General features: G+C 35.7%; 1 protein-coding gene across 1 annotated transcript in view; it reads left to right on the forward strand.

Annotated features, from left to right (window-relative positions):
* The window catches only part of LOC148940988 (putative methylthioribulose-1-phosphate dehydratase), a 42,169-nt gene extending 15,762 nt beyond the window's left edge, over positions 1–26,407 (forward strand). Inside the window, exons 2-6 of the mRNA XM_089104765.1 lie at positions 5,372–5,499; positions 10,532–10,692; positions 19,225–19,331; positions 21,728–21,930; positions 26,190–26,407. Coding sequence (XP_088960891.1) covers positions 5,372–5,499; positions 10,532–10,692; positions 19,225–19,331; positions 21,728–21,930; positions 26,190–26,289 — 699 coding nt within the window. The 3' untranslated portion in view covers positions 26,290–26,407. The remainder of the gene's footprint in view (positions 1–5,371; positions 5,500–10,531; positions 10,693–19,224; positions 19,332–21,727; positions 21,931–26,189) is intronic.
* Positions 26,408–26,830: the final 423 nt, after the last annotated feature.

A 26,830-nucleotide genomic window follows, 5' to 3' on the forward strand; every position in this document is an offset into this window, starting at 1 on the left:
AGCTTATATGACCACCCCTTCCATAAAAACCTTATGTGTTAATAATGGGCTAATAGTATAACTTATTGTCCTTTTACTGAGTGGGGATGTTGTATTAGTAGTACTACTACTACTACTAACAACTCACCGCAGCACCAAGCCGCCTGAGGCCAACAGATACGCACGCTCCTCCTCCACCCCCAATCTATTCAAAGCCTCCCTTTTTACACCCGCCCACGAAGTTCCTATTTCCTATAAATCTTTCTTTATGATGTCCTCCCACCCCAGACGGGGACGACCTGCTTTCCGTTTAGCCCTAGATGGTTGGCTGGGAAGAACAATCTTCGGCAATCTATCATCCTTCATCCACACAACGTGCCCTAGCCACCTCAACCTTTCTTTCATTATAGCCCTAGAGAGTGGTATTGAACCACATTTTTCGTATAGCTTATTGTTTGAAATACGGTCTGTCAGCCGAGTACCCAGAACAATCCTTAAGCAATTTCTCTGGAAAACATCTAGCAAATCTTCATCCACTTTTCGGAGCGCCTTTGCTTAAGAGCCATTTTTGACAACAGCTACCACCGTAGCTTCCGATATTTTACTCTTGGTATACAGGCTTTTCTTCCTGATCTTCCAAACTTTTTTTAACTGTGAAAAAACACCATGAGCTTTGGCTATTCTATATTTAACATCTTCACTGTTCCCACTATCTTTACTTATAATACTACCAAAGTAAGTGAAGCTACCCACCTGATCAATCTTTTCATTACCCAACCTCACGTTTTCATCTTCACTTATTCCTAGCCTTAGTGACTTAGTCTTCATAACATTAATTTTCAAACCAATTCTTGCACACTGAACCCACAAAACCTCTAAAACCTAATTGATTTTGCTCATACTTTCATATAGGATTCGTAAATCGTCAGCATAATCCAAGTCCAGAAGACTTTTTCCTCCCCATTTGATTCCGTGGTCTCCCATTACCTTTCCTGTGCTCCTTAAAACAAAGTCAATTAAAATAATCCATATAAAGGGGGATAGAACACAACCTGCTTAACTCCTGATTTAATACAAAACCAGCTGCTACCCTCATTTCCTACCTTAACCTCAGCAGTGTTATTCTCGTACATAGCACTTATCACTTTAATGTATTTGTCTGGTATACCATACATGAATAAACCTTTACTAAAGCTCTTCTATCAACAGAATTGAACGCTTGCTCATAATGTATAAAACTGAGGACCAAAGGTGTTTGAAAACTCAGGCACTTCTCAATTATTAGCCTAAGAGTGAAAATTTGGTAGACACATCCTCTACCTTTTCTAAAACCACACTGCTCTTCTCTTAAAACTTTGTCTACGGCATCTCTCAGTCTAGAAAGTATCATATTATTAAGTAATTTACTACCTACAGAGACCAGACTAATGCCTCGATAATTACCACACTCACTTTTATCACCTTTCTTATAAAGTGGCTTAATTAAGGTTTTCCTAAAAGGTACTTCTCCTTTTTCAAAAATCACATTCATAATCTTCAGTAACTTATTTTTAACCTCAGAGCCACCATATTTAAGACACTCATTTACCACCCTATTAGCACCTGGAGCCTTATTATTTTCTAATCCTTTTAGTACTGTCGCTAATTCCTCCTCACAAAACAAATCTTCCTTCACATCCAAGGTATCACCAACTTTTTCATTTTCCTCTATATTTTTTCCTGTAACTCTATCTTGGTTAAGCAAATTCTCAAAATGTTCGGCCCATCTCGCTTTAGTTTTTTCCTTATCGCTAATTGCGACACCATTCTTATATTTAACTGGGACAAGTCTACATTGACTACTCCCTCTCAATTTGTTAACGTTCCAGTGCAATATTTTACTATTATGTCGTCTAGCTGCATCTTCCAGATCCTCGGCAAATTTATCCATGGAATCTACTTCACACATCTTTAGTTCATGTTTTAATACTTTCTCCACTTTCTTTACATTTCTTTTGTTTTCATATGATCTATCACTCAGATAATTCTTGTGCATTTCCTTTATCCTTTCTATCAGACATAATGCTATTTTACTAATATTCTTAGCTGCAGTCCTAGCTTTCTTCCCTATGACACCTTCAGCAACTTCACAAACTATTTTTATAAAATTATTCGAACCATCTTCCAGATTATCAAATTTTAAACTCGCAAGTTTAGTCTTCAACTTTTCCTGGAAAGTTTCTCTCAAATTCTCATCCTGGAGTCTACCAACATCATAACTTCCTGGAAGGTAGTTACCCTTCCGATATTTCAGCTTTAAATTAACCCTTGACACTACTAGATGGTGATCTTTACTTTTAACATCAATAACCGCACTCCTATATACCCTAGTATCTTGTATTGATCCTGCTAGTCTTCGGTTTACTATAACATAATCAATAAGGTTTGCTGTCTTACCATCACGTGAATACCATGTTAACTTATGAACCATTTTATGCCATTTTAGCCATTGTATTAGTAGTCGTTGCAGCTATATTAATAGCAGTAGTAGCAGGTACAAGTTGTCTTTTGGTCAGTTGAACCTCCCACTCAGGATGCCCCAGAAGTTTCATTTGGATACAGTATGCCGTTCCAAACATATTGCTGAAACGCCTGTATCTGCAATCTGTATGGATGGAGTATGTCTTGGTTTAGTTCAACTTTGCCCTCAGAGTTTCCTCAGATGTTCATTTTGATGTTCTCAGCCTTGGCAGTACTCTCTACAGAAACCGTAGTGTTAGTAGTAGTAGTAGTAGCGTGCAAATATTGTCTTTCTGCTCAATTGATTATGTCCCTTATTGTTACTTGAAAGTTCCAAATTAATATGCTCAGTCATTCCTGAGTTACGCCCTTTTGAAAACCAATATACACATAACATATTTTTATTTAGTTCAACATTTTCCTCAACAACCATTGAAAGGCTTACCTGAATGCCCTTCATCTTTGTGGAAAGTAAAGGTCAAACATGCATACCTTTCTATTAACGTATAATGTATGTAAACAATTAATGATATTCCTAACTTACAGCCCTTGCTCTGAGGGTTGTGGGGGTTGAAATCCCCAAAGGCTTAATAAATAGACCTTTCAAAAATGCTTGAGAAAATAAATGTCTCAAATTTTTTATTGGATATTTGTTTTGGGAAATGATGGGCGTGGGGGAGTTTGTTGCCCTCCAATCACTTTTGAGTCTTAAAAAAGCACTATAAATTCCAATTTCCAATCAAATAAGCCCCATCCGAAGTTTATACGACCTCCCATTACATAGAAACCTAAATGCCACCAGGGCACATAACTTACAATTCTTTCCTTGGGGCTCTGGGGGTATGTTTGTCAACCCTGGACGCATTGTTATTTGCTCATTGAGCTATTTTAAACAAAATGACTATATCACAGTTTCGATCAGATGCGTTTGAGTTAGAAAAAAGGGGGGTTAGGGGTAGTTGCCCTCCGATCACTTTTGACTCTTAAAAAGAGCACTAGAACCTCTGATTTCTAATTGAATGAGCTACCTGAAGTTTATACATCACCCCTTCCATAAAAATCTTATATGTTAATATTGTTAATATTGGGCAACTAGTATAACTTGTAGCCCTTGATCTAAGGCTTGGGGGGTCTGTCATCACCAAAGACATAATTACTTGAACTTTCCACTATGAAAGGCTCTCTATGATTTGAGCCATGAATTAAATCTACGATGAAAATCTTGAATGGCTCTTTATGTTGTTCCAGTGCCCCACAACCTGCAGAGAAGACACCAAAGGAAAAAGATGTTTCCTATACAAAAAAAAAATGAATTTCCTTGTTTTTCAAGCCAATGGATTTTCCTTGTTGTTCAATCCCAGGGACTGTAAGTTTCCTGTATAGGTTTTTGGTCAAGTGAATTCCAATGGTGTACTTCGTGTTTCGATCCCACACCCTTTTTAGAGGTCTGAGGGCTTTTTTGTTACTATCAGACGTGTTCGTCTTTTACAAGGTTGCAGTTACCGCTGCAACCACAAATAAGCATAATTCCTTGAAAAAATTGCTGCTGGTATGGGAGTATAGCCTTAGATTCCCTGTTGACTTGTTGGGTCTACCAAACATGGATCTTCAGCCACGCCCGTAGTTTTTATTATGGACTTGTCTGTTCCATACAAATCAAATAGCTTTAAATAATAGTTAAATACAAGATATATCTTATGCAGCTTAGAAATAAATTTGTACAAATATACAAATTGGCCACCTGCACTTGATATTCAGCAAGCATAACTGAACCCAGGGTGTACTCGTAAACAAGCTTTTTACATTGATTTTTTAATTAAAGACAACTCTGAATGAAAAAATTGCTGGTGGTGTGATATTTGAACTGTACATTCCTTGGTTACTAGTTGAGGGCACTAAATCTGGACCAGCAAGCACATATATTGCTTTTTACTCTTGACTTTTCTGTTCCATGCAAATTAAATAACTTAAGATAATAGTTAAATCGAGGATATATTTTACACAGTAAATAAATAGATATATAGAGATATAAAAACTGGCCCCCAGCACCAGAAATTTGGCGAGCATCACCGAGTCCAGAATATAAATATATAAACATGGTTCTGTCAATTGCTTCAAAAATCGTGACTGGCGTGGGATTTAAATTCTACATTCCCCGGCTACTGGCTGAGGCCTCCAAGCCTGGACCAACAGGCACACCTATAACTTTATACTGTAGAGTTTAATGTAGACTTTATACAGTACAACTGAGCTGAGAGTGTATATATAAACAAGCTTTTGGCTTTAATTTAGTTATAATTAAAGAATATTGTTTTTTTATTTCGACTCCCAACTGTCGTTGGGAGTCGAATCCTAGATAAATTGGAAAAATAAGCAAACTCGGGATATATTTTATACAGCAAAGAAATAAATGGATAGAAATATATAAACTGGTTACCAACATTTGATTTTCAGCAACAATAATTGAGCCCAATATGTACAGTCACACACAAGCCTTTTACTCAAATTTAGTAATTAAACATAATTGCGCGAAAAAAAAAATCGCTGCCGGCATTGCATTTGAACCAAAGATTTCCTGGCGACTAGCTTCAAACCTGGATCAGAAAGCTTGCTTAGCAACTTTTTCATAGCTTTTAAGTCTAAACAATTTCTAGTTTAAAGAAAAAACTCAAGGCCCTGACTGGTGTTCGGCTATGTATTGGTCCTTTCTATCAATCTCATATGAAAATATGTACTTCGTGGAAATATAGTAGTATAAGCCCATCTTAAACCTGGTGAAAAAAAAACTTGAGAGTAGCACATGTAATGTCTAGAAATATAGAAAGACAGAAAAGTATTTTGTAGTGTCTTGTTTTATTTTTTTTTATGTATATGTATAAAGAATCATTTTAAGGTTACGATGGAGAAGTATGAAGATGTTGACAGTGAAGATGCATTGACTCTCATACCTTCGCTATGCAAGCAGTTTTACAACCTCGGCTGGGTTACAGGAACTGGTGGCGGCATAAGTATAAAAGAAGGGTAATATTCTTATGATAATATTATAACCACAAAATGCTCGGAAACCTCAGATTTGATTCCTTTAAGTAAGTTGGTATTAATTATTTGGTGCCTGGTTGTATTCGTACGATATAATAAGGAAAATTCTACATTTCTTTGTCATTTTTGTTTTGTCTTTTCATGTTTTCTTCTTTTTTCTTTTTCTTCTTTTTTCGTAAACGTAACATCAGATTCATATTAATAAGCTTCAGAGGCCTAGATTATGAATGGGATAGACGCTGGTGATTGTGCCCCTTCAAATTTTGAAAAATGCCTTTTCTCGTATTGTCATTAAAAATAATATAAAAATACCTCGTAGCTTTTGAAAAATGTATTTTTTTTTAAATCTTCATTAAAAAATTAAAACAAGCCCTTGCCTCGCCTGCATTTTTGTGCATTGATGCCCTGATGTACTCCTTAATAATTTTACCTACCCTATTTTACTCCTGTAACTGCAGCTAAAATTGTCTTTCTGACTGAAAAAAAATATGGCCCGACCTGGAACAAATTACAACACAAATGATTTTTACAACAAAATATTGAGAAAAACCTCTGCAGTAGTCTGAAACTAGGATATCCCAAAATTGTACTTGCAATATAAAAATAAGGTAAAAAGGGGTACTTACGTATTACACCGACCACACTGCTGTTCTTGATCTGTTTAAAAACGGTTTCTCTGCGTACACTTGGAAATAAGCAGCTTTGCCTGAGTGAGATAAACCACTGTGAAGGTATATTTTAATTAAATATTTAATATATAGAGTTGGCTAGATATTTAATATAATGCGTTCACGGCGGCCTGCTTTCCATAATTCACGGTTGTAGTTTCCATAATTTTGTTACTAAAGTATTATATTTTCATCAGATTTTGATATATTTCATTATGATTACCCTAACTTTACTTCTTGAATGTGGTCGGCATAATATGTAAGTACCCAGAAAAGAAACGTTTTATAATCAGCTTAACCTGAGTTCTCTGTTGTAGTTTCCATAACTTTGCTACTAAAGTATTATATTTTCATCATATTTTGGTATATTTCATTATGATTAGCCTAACTTTACTTCTTGAATGTGGTCGGCATAATATGTAAGTACCCAAAAAGGAAACGTTTTATAATCAGCTTAACCTGAGTTCTCTGTTGTAGTTTCCATAACTTTGCTACTAAAGTATTATATTTTCATCATATTTTGGTATATTTCATTATGATTAGCCTAACTTTACTTCTTGAATGTGGTCGGCATAATATGTAAGTACCCAAAAAGGAAACGTTTTAGGTTTGAAAGGAGTTTTAAGGTCCGTGTGCTATTGCTTTCTTCAACAGTCGTATTGCAATTGATTTCAAAATTTATGGCATTCAATATGCAGCTGTAGTTATTGGATTGTATTCAAAATTGCTTAAATTAATTATTTTCTTAATATGCTTTAAAGCTCAATAAGCTGCAATTCGTCCTTTTTTAGATCAAAAATTTGAGGACCTATTCTTCCAATTTTCAAATTACTCGTGTAAAATCAAATTTGCTGAGGGTATTCAATAGAGCAGGGTAATTGCACTTATTCAAAAACGAATTGCAAATAATAATTGTTGGGCCCCTGACCCAGTTTTTATCAGACAAATATTCTATTGTTCTCTAAGATTATTCCTTTCATTTTTCTGCAAGAATCTTCTTGAATGAATAAGCCAGCTATTTAGGATAGACAGGAAATTCAGCTAGATAGTTAGTCATCCACCAGGCCAGACAGCGTTGCTTTGTCTTCTTTCAGGATTGTTAACAGATCATTCATCGTGAAGAATTACGCAGTTATGACAGGTCGTGATGCTTTGAAGCTGAAAACATTACGACTATTGATGGTTTGATCATTGCTTACCTTCAACAAAGCTAAAGTAAAACATGAGTTCAAATTTCGTGTTTATTTTTGGAACTCTTTAGAGAGCAAGTGATGTCCTATAACAGGCCAAACCAATTCATTTGCAAATTATGGAGGTAGCAATGCAATTCGACCAAGCAGACAGTAAACCTAAAATAAACCACCATTGTTGGCTACTTTTCCTGTGGGGAAATTGAGGCCTCCACAGTGAATGCATACAACGTTGAAGGGTCCCAATGATTTGTAATTAACACTATAGTTTACGGCATCTTTGTAGGTTTTTACTGGGTTTTGCGCCATAATTTGTTGATGTCGAAAATTGTGATTTTGTTATTCTTCTAATGTAATATTTCTTCGGTCTTCTCGTTCATTTTTGACCCATTCTGATTCTCGCTGTCGCGTATCTTCTAATACCATAATTCTTTCTCCTTCACTTTCATTCTTGACATGTTCTGATACTCACTTTCACGTGTCTGCTAACCCTACAATTCTTTGCTCTTCACTTTCATTTTTGACACCTTCTGATTCCCCCTGTTGCTTGTATTTTCACTGCCGCTTATCTTCTTTGTTTTTGCTGTCGTATATCTTCTAACCACATATTTTTTTTTTCATTTTGATTTGTTGTAATTCTCGCCGCCACTTATCTTTCAACAGTATATTTATTTGTTCTTCATTTTCACTGTTGACTCGTTGTAATTGTCGTTTTCGCAAGTATTCTCAATACATATTTATTTTTTCTTCATTTTCGTTCATCATTGCTTCAGATACTTTTTAAATTCACCTTGCCTTGGGTGCTTGAATTTGTATCGTCACTTTTGATGGTCTATGTTGTTCATTTTCATCCGTGTATTTACATCTCTTAGGTTCTTTTCTTTATCTTGTCTCATTTGATGGTCCAGTTTGTTCATTTTAAGCCTACGTTTTTGTACTTTTTTGTCCTTATTTTGAGCTTGCGTTAATTTACGCTTTTGTCGTTTTGATATTATGAAATTGCTAAACATGCCTTTTGAAATTTACATCACTGAATATGGATAAATGAAATTACGCGTTTTTTTGTTCTATAAATTCTTGTAAAACCGTTTAAAAATCTAATTTCCTTGCTCTTCACTTTCAATCTAAACTATTTAATCTTTCCTCATTCATTGTTGATATCAGTTAGTTCTTTATTGGTTTTGGCCTGGAAAATGATCTCTCTCCAGAAGCAACGCTTATTGGAATTGTTAAGAATATTTAACAATTTCGAAAAAAAATATTCATTTTGATGGCAGCGCGAGATCCTTTCAAACGCGGGGCCCCATTGGGTCAAATCGCACTTTATCCAGTCCTGGAAAAGAGAAGCTAGATGGAATATCCAGGGAAAGAAAAGAGTTAGCAGACAGAACAGTCAGGGAAAGGAAAGAAGAGGCAGATAGAATAGCCATGAAGCAGACAGAACAGTCACGAAGGCTGGCAGAACAGCCATGAAGGCAGACAGAACAGCCATGAAGGTAGACGGAAGAAAAAGACGAGCAAATTATGAAACCCATAGAAAGAACTTCCGTGCGCTACAACAATCGTTGGTAAGGGAAATCTTCAGCCAATGAAAGAACATTAAAATGTTCATCTGTTTATGTCCAACTTCGAAAAGACCTCGGAATGAAACAGGTGGCCGAAGAACATTGGATAACTAAAATTTAACCCTACCTACATCACAGGGCACAAACTGCATTTGTGGCCTTGCTGACTTATTACACGAGATTTGATTTTATTTTTGCTCATTTTCGGTTTAATGGAGTTCTTTACTTTTCTTTGAAAAACTTATTTTGTGGAAAAAGTTTTTTTAATTAATCTCTAGAAAAAACAGTCAGAGATAAGCAAAGAAATTGGAAGGTTAGCAGACCGTTATGTTGAAGCTAGAATAGATACATCAAATGGAATAAAATTAAACGGGAAAGTAATAGCGGGGTGGATGCAATTACGCAGAAGAAGAAAAAAGTTCTGCAAAAATTAATGAAGGTTACTGGCTACAGTTGTGGCTCCCGTGGCAATTTTGCCAGAAATTATCCTCTCAGAGATGATTGGCAAATCCACAAAGCAGCAGCTTGGTCTAGGACCCTTAATAACGAAAAAATTGATGTGTTTGCGGAATCATACAAAATTCAAGACAATTAAATGTACAGTTAGTTGAAATGGTCATTGATTTTTGTAGCGATAAAACCTAGGTTAAGACCTTATTAAGGGAAGAGAGATCAACCATATCGACACAGTTACAATAGTATGTCATTATGAAGACTAACATCCATACCTGGGTGTTTATGAAGATAAACATCGTATGCTATAAATTGTAAAGAAAGATGTCACAGTCCAAAGAAAAACAGTAAAAGTAGGCTTAGTACCTACTCTTGCAGAAGTTCTTGTAGGGGGAGACCTCGGTTACACCGGGGGTCTGTCATCCCCACTGGAGACATCTATAACAGGGGGGAGGGCATTCCCTAAGAGAATGGGGGGACGTAAATGGCCAGGCCATCGTGTCTAGACAATGAGACACGTAAAATTCCTGTTCCGAGTGAAAATTGTTTTCAAATTCATATTTTTCCATGTCACCTCTCAGTAAATGATGAACTTCAAACTTTATATCCCAAAGAAGATGTGCCGATATGTAGGCACCAGGATGAGGCACTTAATTTGCCAGAAAAGGTTTAAAACAACTTTTGAGTTCTTGTCTTCCCTCGAAAAGTTCGAGAAAAGCTCAATTCCCACATACTGACGACCTACTATAGATCCTAATTAGACGCTTGATCAATTTTCGAACTTTATTTCCTGTAATGAGAACACTGATATGCATGCTGGTGTGCAAAATTTTAGAAGTTTACCTACACAAGGCTAAAATACCTGCTTTAACAAGATAAATGCTTTTGCTGATGCTTATGAACCGCCACATTCACTTCAAGAAAAGGATTGTCTAATTATATTGCAAGGTCTGTTCTATTTTTAATTGTAAAAGAAGCATTTCTTTTTATCCAACAGGATACGACTGTTTTAAGTCAGGCGGTACCATGCCCCCCACACTAGTTTCGCCACTGCTTCCATCCCTCTCTTGCTTTCTTCCTACCTCTGTTCCTCTCTCTCTCTATGTACCTCTCTCTTACTCTTCACTACTTTTTTTAGAAATAAGATATATATAGCACCATCGGGGGTACAGAAAGAAAGGATTTCACCAGAAGACATATTTATTCAAGATGTAGATGGCAATGATATACGATTACCTGCTGCCTGCAAAAACTTGAAGAAGAGCCAATGCACCCCTCTCTTCATTTGCGCTTATAAACGTTAGTTAGTTATTTGATCATTCTCTCTCAATTGGACTCATACAGTTTTTTTTACACCAAGCACGTACAAGTCACGGTAGGCCTATTTTACCTTTATTATTTAAGTAAATAGCTTTTGTTTTAATTGGTCTAAAACCCAACGCGAACATAATAAAAAGAGAAAGCAGAAATAAAAAGAAAGCAGTTAAAACTGACACTTATATATGAAAATGAAATTTGTTTCTTGTTTTAGAGTTTTTCTTCTTTTTTTGTAAATGCCTTATATTGCACAGACAAGTTAGTCACGATTAAATGAAAAGACAAGTTTTTTTTAACTGAAAGTAAGGAGCGCTATTAAAACTTAAAACGAACAGAAATTATTCCGTATATGAAAGGGACTGTCCCCTCCTCAACGCTTTGCTCTTTACGCTAAAGATTTTTAATGTTTTAAAAAATAAAGTTGTGAGACAGAGTCAAACTTTAGCGTAAAGAGCGAAGCGTTGAGGAGGGGACAGTTCCTTTAATATACGGAATGATTTATGTTCGTGTTAAGTTTTAATGTCGCTCCTTACTTTCAGTTAAGAAAAACTTATTTTTTATTTAATTTCTGAACGTTTTTGAATTAATGCAGATTTGATACGGGCTCACCGTACATGAATAATTAAAACAAAATTTACATGTTAATTTTACTTTTTTTTGGCTAAATGGCTTTCTCGAAATTTTGTTCTGACGTAACTTACGAATTAACTTACGTAACGAACTTCTATATTTGTATGTTTTTATTAGGTATATTAGGGAGTTTGCCCCCTAGTCAGTGCCTCGCTCGTTACGCTAAAGCTCGAAATTTGTTCGAATCTCAAACCCCTGAATCACAAAGCCTGGTTAATTAAAATAGATAGTTCTTTTGAAAGTACTAAAATGAACTTTAGTGTACAGAGCGAGGCATTGACTATTGGGTGAATCCCCTCATATACGTAATAATTCCTGTTCATTTTAAGTTTTAATGTTGCTCCTTACTTTCAGTTGAAAAAAATTGTTTTTTATTTAATTTCTGGTCGTTTTTTAAATAATGCTGGTAAATCCGACGCGCCCTTCATAGAAATGTCCCTTTCCCCAAGGAAAATCCTACATTGCAAGATCCTCCCCCGTAACTCCCTCCTCCGACCACCACCAGAAAAAATTCCTCCTGAAAACTATATGTAATTGTTACTATATGTAAACAATGGGCAAAGTTCATAACTTGCTGCCCTTCCCCCGGGAACTGTGAGGGATTAAGTGATCCTCAAAGACAAATTTATTAGATTTTTTACTATGCTGAACAAAATGGCTATCTCAAAATTTGGATTGGGTGACTTCGGGAAAAAAAAATAATAATAATAATTTATTTATGACCCACATATGAACATTATAAATGACACTGCGGAGTAGTGCAAAATATAAAAGAAAAAATAACAACATCATTACGAAATCAAACAACAACAAAAAAAATACAAATTAACCGATATCACGATGAAAAAAACAAACTAAGGGGTCAGTGATAGAAACAACATTACTAGTATTCATAATCATATTATAATACACACTGGCCAGGCGCACGAACGCAAAATTGACAAAAAACGTGGATAAATGTTTAATTTTTTAAACACGGCCGGGTAAATACATCAGATATTTACAATATCTAAAGTAACCACTTCTAAGTCTCCGTAAACCTTTTTTCCTCAGCAAGTGGTGGAATCCAGATAGAAAATTTACTCCTGGAGAGCAAAAACTATTATAAAGCCGGCCTAGGCCCTTACGATTATAACACCCTCTATTTGGAGATATCTTACCATATGACACACGAATATTTTTTAATGCATTAGTAACCAACTCGGAGCAAGTTTCGTAAAAGGACGGACAAAACGATATACCAAGCCACTTGACTTTATCCAAACAAGGTAATGAAATCGAACCGAGGTTTAATGGAGATACAGAAGTTCTACTATTAAAGCACATAAACTCACACTTTCCCATATTAACAGATAGGCCATTATCACTAAGTAGAGAAGACAGCTTCCGGAAGTTCTGAGCCAACCCTCGACGAGAAAAACTAACGAAAATGGCATCGTCGGCGTATGCAATATAACTTAAACCAATATTACGAAAAAACACAGTAGGAGATAGATGTTTTAAACAAGTAGCGAGGACACATTTAAATATATAAGGAGATAAACACCTCCCTGTCTAACGCCTTTCCTAACAGCTACCGAATCAGAAGTATTGGATAGCCACTTAATACGCACATAAGAATTATCATACCAATATCGCAGTGTAGAAATAACTGAATAATTGACTCCAGAACAAGCAAGGGAATGCAAGGCCTCGGCGTGAACAACATTATCAAAAGCCCCGGAAATGTCTACTGTGCTTCTGGGCAAAAGCTTCCTTTAAAAATCGGATGAGCAAATGACGCGACTGGGGACAACCAACCCCTTTTCTAAATCCTAGTTGGAAAGATAAAAAATCGTACGTAGAAATTAGTTCAGGTAAAAAGACATGCTCAAAAATCTTACTCATAAAGCAAGATACAGTAATCGGTCTATAATTCGAGCATGAATCTGGATCTTTACCGCGTTTAAGTATAGGCGTGACACTACCGGAAAGAAAACTATCAGGAACCAGAGATTGAGCCATACAAATCTGCAATAATAACTGCAGGTGGTTCAACAATAATGGGCAATCATAAGCTAAATTCCTAAAGCATAGGCCATCACAATCAGGAGAATCTGATCTTTTTACTTTTTTCAGGGCCCAATGTAAATCACTCATACTTATTGCAGGGACTCTATATTGACAAACAGACACTGGCAGGACCGAATTAAGTAGATTAGAAAAATGTTTTTGAACACACTGATTAAATACGGAAAACATGTCAATATAATGGCGCACAAAATTCATAAGGTTTAATTCCGACTGAGGTGGGGGAGAACACTTACTGCTATTGATAACTCTATTCCAAGTCATTTTACTATTTGGAGCGTCCCACACGTTGAGTTTTGCATTACGTAAGCAAGATTTGTATTCTTTCTTCGTTTTTTGCTTGACTGTAAACACAGCACCGGAGGAGGGTCGATCGCAAGCGTTCCACAATCGCAACCAAAACTTTGCGCGGTTCTTTACTTTTTTCACTTCCGGATGTATATTCCACAGGGGCTTGCGAGACTCAGAACGCACGTGCTCAATTGGAACTGCTACTTTTGTGGCTGACTTTAGACATGCCACAATCTGGTAATAATACGAATTTAGGTCTTCCTTAGAATCAGGGCACTTTATCGAAGTCTGGAGCAAGTGAAACGGGACTTTAATAGTTGAGAGTAGAGTGCATAAAGTAGTAATATGCATCTCAACGTTTATACGATTTCAATTGGGATTTTGATACCATTTTGAATGGGGACCCTTAAAGTGGGCTTGAACATCAGGAGGCTCAATTAGGCACGAAATAGGGAGATGGTCATCATTGATTTTATCTTCATCAACAAATACCTCGGATTTAATTAGACCGGACTTAGACACAATAATATGGTCGAGGTTGGATTTAACGGAGCCTCGATTATGAATGTAAGTATAAGCCAGGTTCTTAGTAGCGACATGATAGACACTTGGCAGAGAATCTAGTAGGAGGTCAGATCGATCAGATGAGGTCAATATGTCAGTATTCATATACCCGGCTAAGATCCAATCAACATTTTTATCTGCAAATTTTATGAAAAGAGATTTCAGTTTATGGCAAGCTTTAGCAAAAGCAGTAAATGACTGAGTGTTTCGATGATTGCATGCGAGATACACATTTGCAAAAGCCATGTTATTACACTGGATTGCTAGAATATTACCATCAGAATAAATTTGCATAGACTGATATCCCGACCGAGTGAAGATAGCGGTGCCGCCGGAAGGGCGACCCCGGGTCTTTTTTACTTCTCGAATAAATATATCATGTGTAGCAGACCGCCTTAAACTGTTCATATTAACTTTGTAAAGTAGATGCTCCTGTAGGAATACAACATCAAAATTTAGCAGCTCGTCAATTTCAAGATCCTTATCTTTAGTACCATTAATGTTCAGAGAAACAAAACTTAAGGCTGTAGGAGGTCATCATGTTGACTTGGCAAGCGCATTTCTCAGTACCGAGCATTTTAAACTATAAGAAACATGATTTCCTCCGCAATTGGCGCACTTAGGAGCAACTGAGCAAGGGTTGTCCGTGGTGTTTTCGTGAGCCCTAGCACAGCGGGAACATGTTGGTAAATCAGGAGAACGTGGGCATCTAGCAATAGTGTGATCTACCCCTTGGCACCGGAAACAACGACGCGGTAATTCTTGGTAGATTTCAACACGAAAAAGTTCATATCCAAGTCGGAGACCATGGTTAATTGCATTTTTCAGTGCTAACTGATCCAGAAATTCCAAACGAAAACATTTTGAATGTCCTATTTTTATAGCACGTACTAATCCCGGTATGCTTTCCTTTAGAGATGATTCTGATACATTTTCAGGGATACCCCAAACAATACCAAGTGCTTTTTTATCAAGGACCTTGGTTTGAACATTATGTAGGCTCTTAGAGGCTGAGGCGGCAAGGGATACGGCTGACTGCCTATCTTGAGTAACTACAATCCACTTTTTATTCTGATTAGACTCAGGTTTTAGACTTAAAATCCCTTCATGACCTTCAAGTGTATTCAATTTATCTTTTTGCAAGCCAGGATCACTTAAATCGGTAGGAACATTTTTCAATATTACTGCATATGTAGGTTTATCGACACCTACAGAGTGCGCGGTGGGGGGGGAAAGTGACTGGGATTGAAACTTTTCTGACAAAGCGCGTAAGTCAGTAAAACTGGCGTGTACCTTAATGCAAAGCATGGACTATACCAATGTACAACGTATCGGGATTTTCCTCGCGTTCCTTATCAGGAATTCCGGCACATCCATATCTTCAGAGTCATATCTTTCGAACGCTGCAATAATATCGGCAATACTATTTGTTGGGCGTTGTTACCAACTCACCTGGGCGGAACTTCCCTCGGAAATTCTTTCTGGAGGAAAAGCTTTCTCGCATCTAACACATCAGTAGCCGAAAAAAAAAAATCCAAAGCATGATTTTTAATCGAATCGTGGGAAATCTTGATTCGAGATTTTTTTGTATGAAATTCAACACTGGATTATAAAAAAGTTTATCTTTCGCTCAAATTTCAAGATCAATAATTTTCACTTACAGTAGTATAGTCCATAAATCGTAATCCCTTATTCCACTTATGAAACCAAATTGCTTCGATTAGTCGTGTCTGTAAATCATAAACCATAGAAACTTATGTAAATGTCCAGAAACTAGTTTAAATGATTAAGCAAAGGTTTCATATATAGGTCAAGAACTATAATCCTTTGAAATATTGCGAAATCTAACTAACTTGGCTGGGATTATAATTCAATGAAAAAGCTTACTGGTTTGACAATGTTAATAAAATATCCAATTTATGAGAGGTCCGTTCACTTTGAACTCTGAATCAATACTCTGAATCAAAATGAGCATGGGAGGGGGCCAAGTTGCCCTCCAATTTTTTTGTCACTTAAAAAGGGCGCTAGACCTTTTGATTTCTATTTGAATGAGCCCTCTCACGATATTCTAGGACTACTGGGTCGATACGATCACCCCTGGGGAAAAAAAAATAAAAACAAAATAAACACGAATCCGTGATCTTTCTTCTGGCAAAAAATACAAAATTCCATATTTTTGCAGATAGGAGCTTGAAACGTTTATAATAGATTTCTCTGATACACTGAATTTGATGGTGTGATTTTCATTAAAGTTCTATGACTTTTAGGGGTTGTTTTCATCTTTTTTCGAAAATAAGGAAAATTTTTTAGGGCGCGTAACTTTTGATGGGTAAGATCAAACTTGATGAAACTTATATATTTTAAATCAGCATAAAAATTTGATTCTTTTGATGTATCTATTGGTATCAAAATTCCGTTTTTTAGAGCCATTTTTTACTATTGAGCCGAGTCGCTCCTTACTTACAGTTCGTTACCCCGACCTGTTTGATTTATAAACTATTCAGTGAAAAAAAAGCAAGCATAACATAATGAAAAAGAGAAACAAACTTGTCAATAACACTAATAATTGAACTGCTGTCCGTAGAAATTTTATGCTGCTTCACTCCGTGAATGCACTTCTCCATATTCCTAAGATCCGCTTGACAGTTATTCTTCAGAATTTCCGCCATGCATTCCTTCCTTCTTACCTTGACTCCAAGAATCACTCACCTTAAATCACCCAGCTCCATGTGCATAAAGTCTCATAGATCCTCACTAACCCCTTATATCAGACAAAATGTTCACCTCTAAACCATATTAAATAAAAAAACAAGTTTTATAAACTGAAAGTAAGGAGCGAAATTAAAACTTAAAACGAACAGAAATTATTCCGTATATGAAAGGGGTTGTCCCATCCTCAACGCCTCGCTCGTTACGATAAATTTTTTTATTGTTATAAAAAACAAAGTTGTTTGACAGAACCAAACTATAGCGTACAGAGCGAGGCATTGAGGAGGGGACAGCCTCTTTCGTATACGGAATAGTTTTTGTTTGTTTTAAGTTTTAATGTCGCTCCTTACTTTCAGTTGAAAAAAATTGTTTCTTTTATTTAATTTCTGATCGTTTTTTAGTTAATGTAGCTTTTATTTGCATAAAAATTTTACTTTTCTTTTGCTAAATGGATGTCTTTACAAATTAACTTACGTAACTAACTTCTATATTCGTATATTTTTCTTCTGGCAAAAAATACAGAGTTTCGCAACAGAGTTTCAAAAAATACAGAGTTTCGCATTTTTCAGAGTTGCAGATTTTTGCAGATATGAGCTTGAAACCTATGTAATAGGGTTTTCTGATACGCTGAATCTGACGGTGTGATTTTCATTAAAATTCTTTCACTTGTAGGGGATGTTTCCCCCTCTTTAAAAAATCGAGTAAATTTTCTCAGGCTCGTAGCCTTTGATGAGTAATACTAAACTTAATAAATTTTATATATTTAGGATCAGCATTATAAACACATTCTTTTGATACATTTATTGACATCAAAATTCCGTTTTTAAAAGTTTCGATTACTATTGAGCCGTATCGCTTGTTTTTTTATTGTTTTTTTTATTACGTATATGAAGGTGTTCTTCCCCTCGTCAATACCTCGCTCTTTACGTTAAAAGTTAAAAAAAAATTTTGATTCACAAACCCCTGAATCACAAAGGCCGTTTAATTAGAATAGATAGCTCTTTTGAAAGCAGTAAAAAAAACTGTAGCGTAAAGAGCGAGGTATTGATTTGGGGGAGAACCCCCTCATATACGCTATAATTTCTGTTCGTTTTAAGTTATAATATTCCTTCTTACATTTCAGTTGAAAAAACCTGTTTTTTTTAATTTAATTTCTGATATTTTCTTAAATAATGCTGGGAAATCCGGCGCCCCCGTCATATAAATAGAACTGACCCCCCGTGACCCGCCTCTACGGTAATATTCTCCGGAGTAATACCCTCATCGAGCCCCCCCCCCCTCCAGAAAAAATCAGTCCAGAAAATGGTTGTATACTTTCCAATAACAAATAAATAATACTGGCAAGTCTGGCGCCCCCTTCATGGCAATTTCCCTTCCCCCATGAAAACTTCCATCATGAACAGATCCTCCAACATAACCACCGACCCACCCTTCCCTCCCACTACCAGAAAAAAACCTCCTGAAAACTTCTGTATACTTCCCAATAACCAATACTATATTTTAACATTGGGTAAAGTTCATAACTTTTAGCCCTCCCTCTGGGAACTTCGGGGGAGTAAGTCATCTTAAAAGACATATTTATCATATTTTCGACCATGCTGAACAAAATGGCTATCTCAAAATTTTGATTTGGTGAATTCGAGAAAAAAATGAGCATGGGAGGGGGCCAATTTGCCCTCCAATTTTTTTGGTCACTTAAAAATGGCACTAGAACTTTTAATTTCCGTTCTTATGAGCCCTCTCACGATTTTCTAGGACCACTGGATCTATACAAACACCCCTGGGAAAAAACCAACAAAAAAAAACAAACAAACAAATAAAGACGCATCCGTGATCTTTATTCTGGCAAAAAAATGTAAAATTACCCGCTTTTTTAGATAAGAGCTTGAAAAATCTAAAGCAGGGTTCTCTTATACGCTAATCATGATGGTATTATTTTGAGTACGGTTCTATAACTTTTAGGGGGTCTTTCCCCCTTTTTTGAAAATCAGTCAAGTTTTCTCAGGCGCTTAATTTTTGATGGGAAATACTAAACTTAATAAAAATTATATATTTGAAATCAACATTGAAATCTAATTCTATTGATATATCTATTAATATCAAAAATATACCAATACCTGTTTTCTAGAGTTTCGGTTACCATTGAGCCAGGTCACTCCATACTTACAGTTCCTTACCACAAGCTGTTTGATATAGCATGGTTTGAAGGTGGATACAGCAGAAGAGACTTAATTTTTTTCTTTTTTTCAGAATGTAATGCTGGAGCAGTTATACACACTCATTCCCAGGCAGCTGTAATGGTTACGCTCCTCTATCCTGGCAATGAGTTCAGGATAACGCACATGGAAATGATAAAAGTAAGGGCCTACTTACAAAAGAGTTTCATAAATCCAACTAAATGTCTTGAAGGGCTGCAAGGCTATATTATCTTCAAAAATCTGAATTTATCACTGAGTATAATTGAAGTATCGCTCATAAACAGTGACCTAACTATAGACAATTCTCAAGTCTTCTACTAAGGATATAACTACCGAAAATCAAGTTTACTTACCGCCCTTGAACCTATATTGGCCCATTTAATATTCGGGTCTCTGTGTCTTTTCCTTTTGTCACATTATTCGTTTTGTTTTGCATGTAATTTTGACTTAATGAAGTTGGGAAAACAAATTAGTTCCTATCTTCATATTTTTTTTTTATTGCTTTATACTGTTAAAAAAAGAAAATTTGTTGCATAGATATTCACAAGCTCGAAGTAAAAGGAAATAGCAGAGGATTTTTCCCTTTAAGAGGGGTATAAAAGAATCCTCCTTCTCGCCCTCTCTCTATCTTTTCCTTTTCGTCTCTTACAAATGTAACTCCATGCGTGTCGTAAATATGCAGCTCTTAACTTTTAGAAATCATTGAATAGAAAAGTTCATTTTTTTCAAAAATTTTCGAATCATGGCCAGTTTATTTTAAAAGTCGCCACATTCACTTATATAATACCATGAAATGAAAGCAGCAGGCGGTCGCATGATTTCGAATTGAACAGTTCCGGGTGACAAATGTAACATAATAATCCTAATAATAAAAATTTATTATAGTCCGTTTTTAATATTCTTCTACTCAAGCGTAATTTGCTCAAATAATTCTAGTCAACTTAAAGACATGCATGTGCTTCGTGACACATAATGCCATAGTTCTCATTAAGCAGTCTGAAGAAACCCCAATGAGAATGTTCCTGTGGAATATAAGAAATTATTGAACAAAAGCTTCGACTATATGTCAGAGGAAAGCTTTCCCTACTGTATAATAACTGTTCCCTACTGTATAAAGTCCCAATTTGTCTTTACTGAGCCTGCCTTTGACGTGTCCCTGTTTTATGGGCAAACCTGTTCGTCAGCAAACATTTAGAGATGTTTAACTAGGGCTCGCTATAGCTAAATACTCTTGGCTTTGTGTAACATATCCAATCGATATGTGAGAGTTTCTGCATCCTTTTAATGGGTACTTTCTTTCGCGTGCTGTGGTACCAAAGACACTGAATTAGTTCCTTCTTTTTTAGTAGGAAATAAAGTGAAGCTTTCATGGAATGTTGAAAAGGATGTTGAACTAACCAAAATACACTATGTGTATGCTGGTTGTCTAAAAGGCGTATTAGTAATGTCTTAGAAACGGTTTAGGGTACTAAGCTGAAACTCACAGGAAATATTGATGGAAATGTTATCCAGGTTGTTAAAAGCGTGTATTAGCAAAATCTCAGCAACAGCTTAGGTTATTAAGTTGAAGCTTTCAGGGCATGTTGTGAAGGATGTTGAAATAACCAAAAGACACTATATGCATACTATATACTACAGACTGCGACTAATTACGTCTCCAAGCTTTGCTTCAGGTTGTGTTGTGTTTATTGTTGATGAATAAACCCTTTCTTTCTTAAAAAAAAAAAAAAAAAAAAAAAAAAAAAAAAAAAACTACGGTTGCAAATACTTGCGACTACCACTGGGACTTTGGCTGCGACTACTGCCACTAATGCGATTGTGACTATGACTGCGACTGCTACTGGTTCGGCTGCTACTAAAACTACTTTCTACTGAACTAAATTATAAGGTTTTAAGTGCATGTAACGTGTCAAAGATGGTGCAAAGATGCAATATCTCAATAACAGAATAAGATATTAAGTTGAAACTTTCTGAAAAAGTTTAGGGGGATGTATAACTAAATTAAAATGCGTTATTTGCATCTAGATTGCGAAAAGTGCGTGTATGCAATATCCATGGAATGGGTAAGGGTATTACTTTAGAATTTTCAGGGTATCAGTTTTGGGATGTTTAACTAAACAAAAAGACAATATGCTCTTTCAAGTTTGTCAAACTGCGTATCCGCAATACCTTATAAAACAGGACGCCCTTGAATAGTGTACTTCCTTGTACTTGTAATTGCTGCAGGACCAAGCCTTGTCAAGGGTGGGACCACCACTTGAATTGAGTCGGAAGCATTCACAAGAAAAGGCTTAAGTAAAGTACGAATTTAGGTAGTAGAGAGTAAAGTTTGGAACAGAGTGGGTGGAGGAGAACCCCTTACAGCTGTGTTGGTCTCAAGTGACTTCGTATTGCAACAAGTCGTTAGTAGTAGTAACAGTTCTATTCGTCCATTCAACATGAAACTGAAAAGCTCAATCATATCTATTCGTTTTTTATCAGCCTTTTTATTATTTTTTTTAGAAAATCGATTAATGAGGTCACTGAATGACTAATGAGGTACTTCTCTTTTTCAGGGAATAAAGAACGCAAAACTTGGCAGAAACTATAGATTTGATGAAGAACTAATCGTGCCCATTATTGAAAATACTTGTCAGGAAGAAGATTTAACGGAATCCTTGGCCAAAGCAATTGAGCAGTACCCACAAACAACTGCCGTTCTTGTCCGAAGACATGGAGTTTATGTATGGGGAGACACTTGGGAAAAAGCTAAAACTATGTAAGTTAAGGGTCTTACTGTAAATGCGCACATAAAATTTTCCACAAAGAGTTAATTGAAATGCTATTGATCAATCTTATTTTAGTATCCACTAAGCAAGGGAGCGGAATTCCATTCCTGAGAGCAAACAAATATATTTATTTTGCTAATTAAATGGGTTAACCGAACCTAGTCAATGTTCGTAAGAGAGTTTTAAAATTTCACACACAAAGACATTTTTCTGATACTTAAGTTATAATCTTCTGGGACTTCTGGGACTGAATAATCTTTAATAATCTTTCTGGGACTCTTCTGGGACTAAGTTATAACCTGAATTTTGAAACCTGAAGAAATTAAAATTGCACAAAAATATCCTGGCGATGTATTCACATTACCACTCTGATTAACTGTAGACTTTCAGCCGTTGGGTCTCAAGTATGTATTTAGATAAAATGTTTTTGTTTAATGAAGTATTTCTTTTCTAACAGTGAAAGTTACCCCTTTTTAAGTGGCTCTGTTTCAAGGTACAATAATCATGAATATATCTGTTTTCTCTTGTTTGCAAATATAAAGACGCTATCATTACTGAAGAAGAATAGAAGGGAAAAATGGCACTAATTAAGGATTGGTGTCCTGAGTGTCTTTAATAAGTTTACCAGAATCAACACGGTAGGGTTTACTAAGTAAAGAGAGACGTTCGTACGAATATATTTTCCTTTGTGACTTCGAATAAGAAGGGCCGGTCTTAAAAGCTTGGTAGGAGACTCATTCGATCGCAACTAAAGCTTCTAGTAGCCTCTTCAAAATCTGGAACTGACTGAAGGGCAACCAGTCCCTTCATGACATTGGATCCAAATTTTGAGACAACTTTTTCACTCAGAATAATTGGAAGGTCAAAAAAATGCTTGATCAGAATGCACAGTCCCAATGTTAATAGCCCCAATTACGCAAAATAAGTTTCAACGCGGTGTTAAAACAACTTCAGTCCAAGTTTCGGACCGATGTGTGGCGAATTTCGAATCAATGCAAGAACAAGCTATTTTCAAGCTACGGACTGAGTCACTGGGCGTAGGAAAGGTGGGTAGGTCGCATTTTGTCCGAACCAGAATTACCTAAGGATTTTGATAAGATATGATCTGAGAGCCAAGATCAACCAGTGGCCCCTCAATCGCCCCTAAACTCCCCACCACTGTCATCTCTTTTTTGTATTAAGGTTAGCATTTTTCACCTTGTTTGATTCGTAATCAAGCAAGGATTTTCAATCTCTTTGATCTGAGAATCAACGTGATGCCATGGTCCGCCGGCGCTGAGTTCCCCCACCTTCGTCTTTCTGGAACTAACGGAAGAACCAGACTTGCGCAAGAAATTTAAACCTGTATTGTTGGAAAGTCAAAGTGTGCAAGTGACTCATTGAACATTTTTGACCCTCCACCACGCTAAAAAAATTTAACAGAATAGTATGCATGTTGTAGTTCGCTTGAACCAAAATCATAGAAGGATATTTTACCTGTGTCATCCAAGGAACAAAGTAGGCATTATGGCATCTTCAACACTAAAACCTACCCACCAGCACTTTTCATCTGACAGGCAGATCAGTGTTTTTCCTTGATTGGCTGGAAACCAAAAGTTGCAGTTACTTCGAGAAAGTTTTGCTGTAATATATCACTATCTTTTATGTAATAAAATGTATTTTCATTAGCCTGATATAATTTAAAGTTTTATAAGCACTTTTGTCCTCTTAAACTTGCAGAAAATCAATTGGTGAATCATTCATTGACTAGCCAATTAAAAATATCCCTTCAGGAAAATAGGAAACTTCAGGAAAGTTGCTTAAAAATTACCGAAATATGTTTTTAGAGATTTCATTTAATTCCTATACTTTCGAATTAAATAGTATCAAAAAGAAAAGTTTTGACAAGATGGATGACTAAGTATGACTTATGACTAATAGGTCAGATAATAATAGGACAATACGACTAATAATGTATGACTAATACCAAGATCAATTTGAGAAGTCATGAATCTCCTCTAATAGCTGTATTTCTTTCTTGTCATCTCGATTAGTATTGCTTTTTATTTTCTTTTGCTTTTTTGTTGTAGTTGATTTAAAAAATAAAAAACACTGTTTAGTAAAGCCCAAATGATGATTGTACTTTAGAGGTTTGAGTGGAGACTAGCCCTACTCTTATTTGTGGGAGCGCTTGTATGAAAACCTTTAATTTCATTGGGATTTTGCTGTTTTTTTGTTGTTGTTGTTGTTGGTTAAAAATATATTTTTCGCAATACAAGTCGTTTAAACCGCAAATATTATTCTAACCTATAGAGGATTTATGGGTGGAGTAGCCCGACATATATTCATAGAAATTTCTGTTAGTTTTAAGTTTGACATATTTGTTCCTTATAATTCCTGTTCGTTTATGTTTCTTTTATTTATTGGTAGTAATTTCTGTTCTTTCTAAATTTGACTGATTTTATAATTTATTTCTTCTCGTTTTAACTTTTATTTCACTCTTTACTTTTCTTTGAAAACTTTTGTTCTGCGGGATTTTTTAAAACTAATCTCAAACAAAGAATGAGCTAAAGCGAAGTAAACCAATTAATTAATTGATTACTTATTCCATATTCAAAATAGAAGAATCATCGTTGCAGCAGTAGCTGCAACCTAGTGAAGAACGAACTTTTAGCCGAAAATTTAAGAGCGCGTTTAAAAAAAACTGCCTAGTGTCAAAAAATTATCATTTGTAACTTGTTTAGGAATTATAACTATTTTTTCCATTAGTGCTAATATTAAAATATTATTTCGGAAGCGAATTTATGAGAATTTTGTACAATATAGGCTGAGCAAAAGAGAACTAAAACAACCAAAAGAATCAAAAGAGAACAAAAGAAAACTAAAAGAAGCAAAAAATTAAGTGAAATAAAAGAGAACTAAGACATTTCTCTCAGCCAAATCTTCGATGGTGTATGACCGCCATCTAACATAATGACGCTATGGCATACAAATTAATTCGGTCATCACTTTGAAGTAAATTACTGACAGAAACGAGTTACAATCTTATGCCTTTAGGGCACCAAATTCCTGGTCCAGAATGTCTCAGTATAGCTGATCAGGAGCGCAAAGAAATGGAGGGCTAAGTCACTTGAGTTAACTGTATTGTTTCATGGCTCCCAAATATTATTCAGTGATTGTGCTTACCGTTATTTTAATTACTGGAAAATTCATTATGCAGTTTGAACTGAATTATCAGTTTTATTTCATATGTGAAATAAAAATTCTTTAACCAAAATTGTAGAGAGCTACACAGTTTTCCTGACCCTCTGAGGTCATTTTTCCCTATGAGAAGATAACCCCTTTTAACTGTCTAATTACTGTTTTGAACAATTGGATATTACAGACGCATATTTTGTATGAGAGGTTCACATTATCTGAACATAGAATTGGTACATGTTATAAATAATCTCGGCTTGCCATTTCCAAGCAACACTTTGTTGGTAATTAACCGTTTTGCAACAACAGAGTTGAAATCGAGGAACCTATTTCAAGCCCAGGCAAAACAAGCAAAATCTTCGTACTTTGAATAAAAATTAAAAGAAAATTTTCGAATGAAGTGCAAGCGCAACGCCCACTAAAAGTTTTGGAAAGTGTATTTTTTTCAAATTAGTACTTTTTGGCGGCTGAGGACCATTAATTCTGTTCCATTGGCAACCCTTGCCTCCTTAAATAGAAGGTTTTGTCCTAGAAAGTTGGAGAAGAAAATATTCGATTGTAAAGTCCGCGACATTCCCGTATGGAAATGGTAGTGGCAAAAAGTTGAATATAGCTGTTTATCAGAACTTAAAAAGGGTAAGAAAAAAATTGTATCCCCGAGGGTGGTAGGATCCTTGTAGACGCAGGCAAATGGGCCCCAAATTGGAAAAAAAGAAACAAAAAACACTTGAAACGGAGAGTTCATAGATACAATTCAAAAAATATGTGGATGCGTTATACCCAGTTGAAACCAGAGTCAAACTAGAATCTTTAATGGCCCAAAGTATCACATTACCACACTTGTAGTACCACACTTGTACCACAAGCACCACACTTGGGCCACATTAATCATTACTAAAAACGGGACGTGGTCCTTCTTTGCAAACTTGTAATCTTGTTGGTTTAAAAGAAGCATAAAAATAATTTACTAATAGTCTGACAGGTAGCTATTACATTAAAGTGAATTTACTAATAATAATTGGATCACGATTTGCTATGGTTGAATACGTCATTTCATCTTTTTCCTTTTCAGGTGTGAATGCTATGATTATTTGTTTGAAGTTGCTGCGAAGATGAAACAATTAGGATTAGACCCCACGATTGTGCCAAAAGAATATTCTGTAAACTCTTAATTAGTGAAATGTTTTTTTTTTTCTTATCTTTTCAATTATCGTTTCATGTTTATGGGGGTCTTTACTTTTCATTTCTATCTTGACTAACTTTCGTAGTGATTAAACGTGTCTATACGCACGAGCATCTTTTTAAGCAGAATGTTGCTGAAAAGGTTAAGACGCTTGGAGCCGACGAATTACCAAGTCTTTGGCAATCAAATCTTTTATAAAAAAAGTAGAGTGGTATAGTGGAGGTAATCAGGATTAAGTTTTTCAATTGGAAATACCCTATTTGCATCTGGAAACAGCGTGCTTTCATTCAAAAGCAAAGAATGATTTAGAAATTACAAAATTTTTCGTCTTGCCTTAATAATGTTTTAGAAAAAATATTATTTAATTACACTTAAAACAATAAAATGCCATTATTATTGGTTATACATTTGTCAATTCCCGTTGTAAAGTTAAAAGTCGGGTAATTTATATATGCAGCTGGAAGCATTGTTGTATAAAAAGTATTGTTCAGTTATACTTAAACAGTAAAACGCCATTATTATTGGTCGTA

Source organism: Artemia sp. Qi Xiang Cuo, chromosome 19 (genome assembly GCF_049724085.1).
Source record: "Artemia sp. Qi Xiang Cuo chromosome 19, ASM4972408v1, whole genome shotgun sequence".
NCBI lineage: Eukaryota > Metazoa > Arthropoda > Branchiopoda > Anostraca > Artemiidae > Artemia > Artemia sp. Qi Xiang Cuo.